At 48.6% G+C, this 7618-nt stretch overlaps 1 protein-coding gene across 1 annotated transcript; it reads right to left on the bottom strand.

The window, feature by feature from the left end:
* Positions 1 to 215: 215 nt before the first annotated feature.
* Positions 216 to 7394, bottom strand: LOC110487837 (uncharacterized). Its single transcript, XM_021559752.3, has 6 exons — positions 6949 to 7394; positions 2285 to 5260; positions 1685 to 1893; positions 1236 to 1443; positions 818 to 942; positions 216 to 669 (listed from the first exon to the last, which is right to left on the bottom strand). The coding sequence occupies exons 2-6, from the start codon at positions 5255 to 5257 to the stop codon at positions 657 to 659; spliced, it is 3528 nt and encodes a 1175-aa protein (XP_021415427.3). The 5' UTR covers positions 5258 to 5260; positions 6949 to 7394; the 3' UTR covers positions 216 to 656.
* Between the last annotated feature and the right edge of the window lie 224 nt (positions 7395 to 7618).

The following is a 7618-nucleotide window of genomic DNA, read 5'->3' on the forward strand; positions in this document are numbered from 1 at the left end:
TCTGAGCTCACTCTCACTCCATTAGCCTCTGTCATTGTTTAAAAACATTCCACCATGTTGCCCTTATATGCACACCATCCCTCTCCCTCGCTCTGTCCCATATGGCACCCTAATCCCTACATAGTGCACTACTTTTGACGTAGGGCCCTATGTAGGGAATAGGGTGCCATTTTGGAACACAAGTCTCTGTGCTCTAACTCATCTCACAGACACAGTTTAGTTTAACAGAACACCTTTTATTTGTTACGCTGTAAAGAATGCATTACATCTATCTTCAGAATGTTCCGGAACCTTCTTCTCTACAGATGTCTTACCATGTCTAGAATGAGAATGACGGCGAGCTTGTTTTCTCCAGACACCCTTCCCAACCTGATGGGAATTCTCCACAGATTTCAGCTACCGGTGTACAAAACTGCCTTTGGTTTTTCCTGGTTTTCTACTTCCTGGTTTTCTACTTCCTGGGTTTTATTGACAATAGAATAGAACCTTCTGAAAGGTGTATAAAAGTGCATTTGTAAGGATGGTATGATTGTTGGAAACAAGTGACCCATGAACTAAGAAAAGGTTGTTTGTCTCTTGTAACCTAAACTGAAACACTTCTATTTGTCCCGGTGGTTTTCTCTTGCACTCTGGTCACATCATTCGTGTTATTGTCTTCAACAATACTTCCTAAAGAGAAAAAAAACACACCAGATTACAGTTAATATTTACAACCTTGTTAACCATATTTTAAGCTAGAGTCTCTAGTTACTTAATATAATTCACTGATTCTAAAAGCTAATATGAGTTAGGAGCGTGAAAGGGTTAATTGTCTCACCTGTACAGGTGGAGTTGTTTACTAAGTCTGTCTCTCAGTTCCTCCATCTCCTTGGTTTCCCTCTTCTGGATTTGTAGCTTTGTCTTCTGCTCTCTGCTAGTGTCCTCCAGCCTGTCCACTGTCTCCTGTGGGGAGGGAGACGAAGGGACTAACTACGGCTTCAGAAACGGTTCATAAACCTGACATGAGTGTTCATAAACCTGACGTGTTCATTAACCTGACATGAGTGTTCATAAACCTGACATGAGTGTTCATAAACCTGACGTGTGTTTATAATGAACTGAAAGGCTGGTGTTTTGAATCTATGTCTGTGTATGTTGGAGGGATTTGTTATGAGTGTGAAGCATTTCAGGACAGCCTTGTAATTCCAACCCTGTCTACTGGACCTTATTCCATCTCTCCCTTCATCATTCCGTACCCTGTACTGCTCTACGTCCTCTCTCCTGTGGGTCTCCATCAGTACGAGTCTCTCCTCCAGGCAGGCTCTCTGCAGCCCCAGCCTCTGTCCCTCCTCCCTCAGGGGCCCCCGACGGGCCCTCAACTCCCGGGCCTGCTGCCTGGCCTTCACCTGGGCCTCTGATGTCCTCTCCCTCCGCTTCAACAGGGCCAGCAGCATTGGTTCATACCTGGGGGAGGAGGAGAGAGGATAATGCATTTTGTTGCACCTCTCATAACATCTGCAAATATGTGTACGTGACCAATAAACTTTGATTTGGTATAATGGAAGTTGGTCTCATGATAAATGAGTAATGATTATAGTATCAGTCATGATTATTGCCTACATCATAACTGTCAATCCTAGTGCCATGCTTGACAAGAGATCACCTTGGGGTTTTCATAACACCTGGCAATGTTGAGAGAGAATACCTTTCCTCCAGGGCCTTGAGCCCCCCCTGCAGGTACTGCTGTAACTCCCCACAGGAGTTCCTCTTGCTCTGGGTCATCTCCTCTATGGGGTTGGGTGTCTGGCTGTGTGTCTGGAGCTGGGACTGAAAGGTGGAGAGCTGGGTCTGGTGGGTGGAGCGGAGTTGAGACACCTCCTCAGTCAGCTGGATGATCAGTGTGTCGAGTTCCATCTGGGGAAGAGTGAGAGGGAGAGACGGAGAGAGAGACAGACAGAGGGGAGAGAGAGGGACATGAGAGAAACCCAGAAGAACCTGTATTGCCTTCTCTGAGCTCTGATGAAGTTGTAGTTGTTCTCGAACACATGTGGTTCTGAAACACCAAGGTTCCAGAATTCTCTGACGGTTCTGGAACACTCTATTCTGGAACATTTAGAATGCTCCAGAACACTCGTATAGATCCTAACTTCCCGGAATTATATAGAACGCTCAGGTTCTAGAATGCACGTAAGGTTTTGGAACATTCAGAAGGTTGTCTAAAAGCTCAGAAGGTGCTGGAACACCCAGAAGTTTTGTGAATGCTCATTAGGTTCTGGAATGGTCAGAAGAACACTCTTGTCCCTACCTCTTCCTTGTTGAGCTGGGCCACCTCACGCTGCTGGCTTACCAGGATGACCTGGTTGTGAGCACACTCCCTGGCGACAGAGAACAGCCTCCTCTTCAGGCTCCTCATGTCCTCCTGAAGACCCTGCTTCTCCAGACTCACGCTGGACAGCCTCATCTCCTCCTCTCTCCTCTCAGCCCTCAAAGACTGCCACTCCCTCATCCGTGCCTCCCTCCTCCCATCTGCCTCAATATTTAGCACCTGCCTTAACTGTGCTGCTTGCCCTCCTTCTCTCCCTTCCTCTGACCCTGTCTTCTCCTCCCTTAGTGCCTGTAGCTCTCCCATCAGTTCATCCCGTCTCTTCTCCATTCTCCCCACCTCCTCGATACAGCCCTCTAGCACAGTACCCAACTCCTGCACGGAACCCATCAACTCCACCCCTCCCAACTCTGTCTCTAGTTGTAGATCTCCCCTCAACTCCATCCCTCCCCTCAACTCTACCCCTCCCCTCATCTCCACCCCTCCCACTCCTGTCTCTAGTTGTTGACCTCTCATCATGTCCCCCTCTGTGCCCCTGTCTGTGTCCTCTTCACACACCATGGACATAAGTCCTCTTGTGTATGTTTCTCCACAGTCTCCTAACAAATCTGAATGTCTTTTTGTCGAGATAGCTTGATAGCTTTGGGGCTCAAATTGGCCAAAGGTACTGCCCAAATATGGCTTCAGATCCACACCATTCCCAGATGCTAGTCCTTCAGTCTTGGTATTCCCCACAGACTCCATGAGTTCTTGTGTTGTTAGTCCTCTGTCCATGTGTCTGTCTTGTGTTACCTTATTTATGTTGGTGTTGTGTTGGCAAAGTCCTTTTGGTAAGCTGGGGTAAGTCCACTCTAAGGGGTCAAAGGTAATTCCTGTCTCCTCCGTACAGTTCTCTAACATGGCCAGCATCCCCATTAGCTCTGTCTGATACTCAGCCATAGTGCCGCAGCCATGAGTGCCTGCAGAGGTAAGAGGTGGCAACTGAGGCTGGACAGCGGCTCCTGTGGCTCCACTCTGATCCAAAATGGATTCCACCTCCTTCAGGTGACTTTGGCACTGGTTCCTAGACTCCTCCATGTGTGTGTCTGTATAGGTCAGGATGGAGGCACCTGTGTGACAGTCATTACCACCACAGCTCCCCATCATAGCATCCATCTTCTGTATATCTGACTGGTTCTGAGCTGGCCCAGTCAGGTGTGTGTCTGACTGGTTCTGAGCTGGTCCAGTCAGGTGTGTGTCTGACTGGTTCTGGTTCTGAGCTGGTCCAGTCAGGTGTGTGTCTGACTGGTTTTGGTTCTTAGCTGGTCCAGTCAGGTGTGTGTCTGACTGGTTCTGAGCTGGTCCAGTCAGGTGAGTGTCTGACTGGTTCTGAGCTGGTCCAGTCAGGTGAGTGTCTGTGTACCTGGTGGACAGGCGGGAGTTGAAGGACACACCTGTCATGTCCTCACAGCTCTTCAACAGGTCATCCATCTCCCTCAGGTGTGGCTGGATCTGTCCTAACCCATTATGGTGTGGCTTGATCTGTCCTAACCCATTATGGTGTGGCTGGATCTGTCCTAATCCACTAAGGTGTGGCTGGATCTGTCCTAACCCTTTATGGTGTGGCTGGATCTGTCCTAACCCATTATGGTGTGGCTGGATCTGTCCCAACCCATTATGGTGTGGCTGGATCTGTCCTAACCCATTATGGTGTGGCTGGATCTGTCCTAACCCATTATGGTGTGGCTGGATCTGTCCTAACCCATTATGGTGTGGCTGGATCTGTCCTAACCCACTAAGGTGTGGCTGGATCTGTCCTAACCCACTAAGGTGTGGCTGGATCTGTCCTAACCCACTAAGGTGTGGCTGGATCTGTTCTAACCCACTAAGGTGTGGCTGGATCTGTCCTAACCCACTATGGTGTGGCTGGATCTGTCCTAACCCACTATGGTGTGGCTGGATCTGTCCTAACCCACTATGGTGTGGCTGGATCTGTCCTAACCCACTAAGGTGTGGCTGGATCTGTCCTAACCCACTAAGGTGTGGCTGGATCTGTTCTAACCCACTAAGGTGTGGCTGGATCTGTCCTAACCCACTAAGGTGTGGCTGGTACTGTCCTAATCCACTAAGGTGTGGCTGGATCTGTCCTAACACATTATGGTGTGGCTGGATCTGTCCTAATCCACTAAGGTGTGGCTGGATCTGTCCTAACCCATTATGGTGTCGCTGGATCTGTCCTAACCCATTATGGTGTGGCTGGATCTGTCCCAACCCATTATTGTGTGGCTGGATCTGTCCTAACACATTATGGTGTGGCTGGATCTGTCCTAATCCACTAAGGTGTGGCTGGATCTGTCCTAACCCATTATGGTGTGGCTGGATCTGTCCTAACCCATTATGGTGTGGCTGGATCTGTCCTAACCCACTAAGGTGTGGCTGGATCTGTCCTAACCCACTAAGGTGTGGCTGGATCTGTCCTAACCCACTAAGGTGTGGCTGGATCTGTCCTAACCCACTAAGGTGTGGCTGGATCTGTCCTAACCCACTAAGGTGTTGCTTGATCTGTCCTAACCCACTAAGGTGTGGCTGGATCTGTCCTAACCCACTATGGTGTGGCTGGATCTGTCCTAACCCACTAAGGTGTGTGTTCTTGTGGGCCGTCGTCGACAGGTGAAGCCCAAAAGAGTCTGTAGTTTCTCCTACACAACTTCTAAACATGGTGTCCATGTCCTTGAACTGGGCTTGTGTCTCATCCAGGTGTGTCTCTCTGCAGGTATCCGATACGGATATATCCAAGGTATCCGAGACTGAGCCAGTCAGGAGTGTGTTTGTACTGGTATCTCCCAGGAGAGACTGGAATGAAGTGCCTGTCTCCTCTTCAACACCCTCATCCCCATACGGGTCTTCCTCATCGATGAACCGCGGATCAAAACAGACTTCGGGGTCCATCATCAGCTCAGACTCTTGATCCTCCATTACCTGTGATGAAGAGGAGGAATACGAAGACAAATGTCACAGAAGTTATATTAATAACTTGGGGGAGGGGTCAGGCGGGGTAAGGGTTATGGGGGGAGGGGTCAGGATGGGGTAAGGGTTATGGGGGGAGGGGGGCTTATTACATCAATATGACTAAACAATTCTTAGGAACACACACATTCACTCAGATCCTCATACTCAAGCATTCACAAAAACACTGTGACACCCTCTAGCCTGGCTGTGACACCCTCTAGCCTGGCTGTGACACCCTCTAGCCTGGCTGTGACACCCTCTAGCCTGGCTGTGACACCCTCTATCCTGGCTGTGACACCCTCTAGCCTGGCTGTGACACCCTCTAGCCTGGCTGTGACACCCTCTAGCCTGGCTGTGACACCCTCTAGCCTGGCTGTGACACCCTCTAGCCTGGCTGTGACACCCTCTACACCCTCTATCCTGGCTGTGACACCCTCTATCCTGGCTGTGACACCCTCTAGCCTGGCTGTGACACCCTCTAGCCTGGCTGTGACACCCTCTAGCCTGGCTGTGACACCCTCTAGCCTGGCTGTGACACCCTCTAGCCTGGCTGTGACACCCTCTAGCCTGGCTGTGACACCCTCTAGCCTGGCTGTGACACCCTCTAGCCTGCTTGATAAAGCTAGGCAAAGCTAACCTTTGCATTTCTTAAACATGCAGAGAAGGCTGACTGTTTTGTGCTCTTTAATTAACCTATCTTAAACGTGTTTCTTTGTGATCTCACCGAGTAAACAAAAGTCAACGTTTCTAAGCAGTACCTAATGTTCAGCTGTGACACCAAAAATAATTAGTTGCGTATTACACACGACTCAAACGTAGGTCCCGACAATCATTGTCAACCTTTTGAGATTCACTGATACCTACTCTGTTCCCTGTGTCAATTTATCCAAATGAGATTCACTGATATCAACTCATATGAAATATTCATATTATGTGAGGACCCCTGTTTTCAGTGCAAGTCTCTACGTAGAAGTTAAACTAACTGCAGTGTCAACAGGCAGTGTCACCAGGCAGTGTCAACAGGCAGTGCCCTGGGATAGACAGTTACCGTGGCAGGAGAACCATCTCGCTCTCGGTCTCTCCCTGCCTGGGCATGGTACGCTTGGAGAGAACACATTCCTCCAGAGTCTCTGCTGCTTAGATGACGTCTGACTCTGTCCATGAACAAACTCTGCTAGAGTTAGTTTATATCTGTTAACTATTCTAGACTTTCAATTCACAGACTCTGCTAGAGTTAGTTTATATCTGTTAACTATTCTAGACTTTCAATTCACAGACTCTGCTAGAGTTAGTTTATATCTGTTAACTATTCTAGACTTTCAATTCACAGACTCTGCTAGAGTTAGTTTATATCTGTTAACTATTCTAGACTTTCAATTCAAAGACCCTGCTAGTTAGTTCATATCTTTATATTCTAGAGTTTCAATTCACAGACTCTACTAGAACTAGTTTCTGTTCCATAGTTCATGTCTGTTCACAAACAAGCTGTCCCAGAGTTGTCTGTCCTGGTTCGGAGAGGAAAGCCCACACCAGTAAAAACTATTAGTAGGATGTTGTAACTAACGAGTGTTGAGACAAGCAGTTAAACATCAGTGATGATCCCACTGGCTCACTGACCTCTTCTGTTCCTGTTAAAAAGACACGGTTTATGAACTTACCTTTCACCAGACCTCTCAGAATCCTTTCTCCTCTCCTCAGTCCTCTCCTCTGCCTTTAGTCCTCTCCTCTGCCCTTAGTCCTCTCCTCTGCCCTTAGTCCTCTCCTCTGCCCTTAGTCCTCTCCTCTGCCCTTAGTCCTCTCCTCTGCCCTTAGTCCTCTCCTCTGCCCTTAGTCCTCTCCTCTGCCCTTAGTCCTGTCCTCTGCCCTTAGTCCTGTCCTCTGCCCTTAGTCCTGTCCTCTGCCCTTAGTCCTGTCCTCTGCCCTTAGTCCTCTCCTATGCCCTTAGACAGTATATCCACTGGACGAATCTGATACAGTGGATCTGAGTGAGGGAGCGCGGAAGAGAGATAAAGAGAGGGATGAAATGGTGGGGTGAGAGAGAGAGAGAGAGCGAGGACTGACCCGGCCTCCTTTCTAACAGTCCCTGTGCTGCTATGCGTCACCGTGACTACCCGGATTCTGTTTATGTTTATTACTAAACACTGGTCTACACAGGGAGAAAGAGGAGACCGTGTGGACTGGGTCTGTAGCCCACAGCCAGAGAACAACTGTAACGTGGATGGAAGTACAGGGAGGACAACTTTTAATAAGAAACAAAAAACATAGTACGAGACAGGAAAAGCGTACAGACATTAAAAACAGAAACAGAGTCAATAACACTCTGTTGGA

This window comes from Oncorhynchus mykiss, chromosome 30 (assembly GCF_057628025.1).
Source record: "Oncorhynchus mykiss isolate SJ-2025 chromosome 30, ASM5762802v1, whole genome shotgun sequence".
Classification (NCBI taxonomy): domain Eukaryota; kingdom Metazoa; phylum Chordata; class Actinopteri; order Salmoniformes; family Salmonidae; genus Oncorhynchus; species Oncorhynchus mykiss.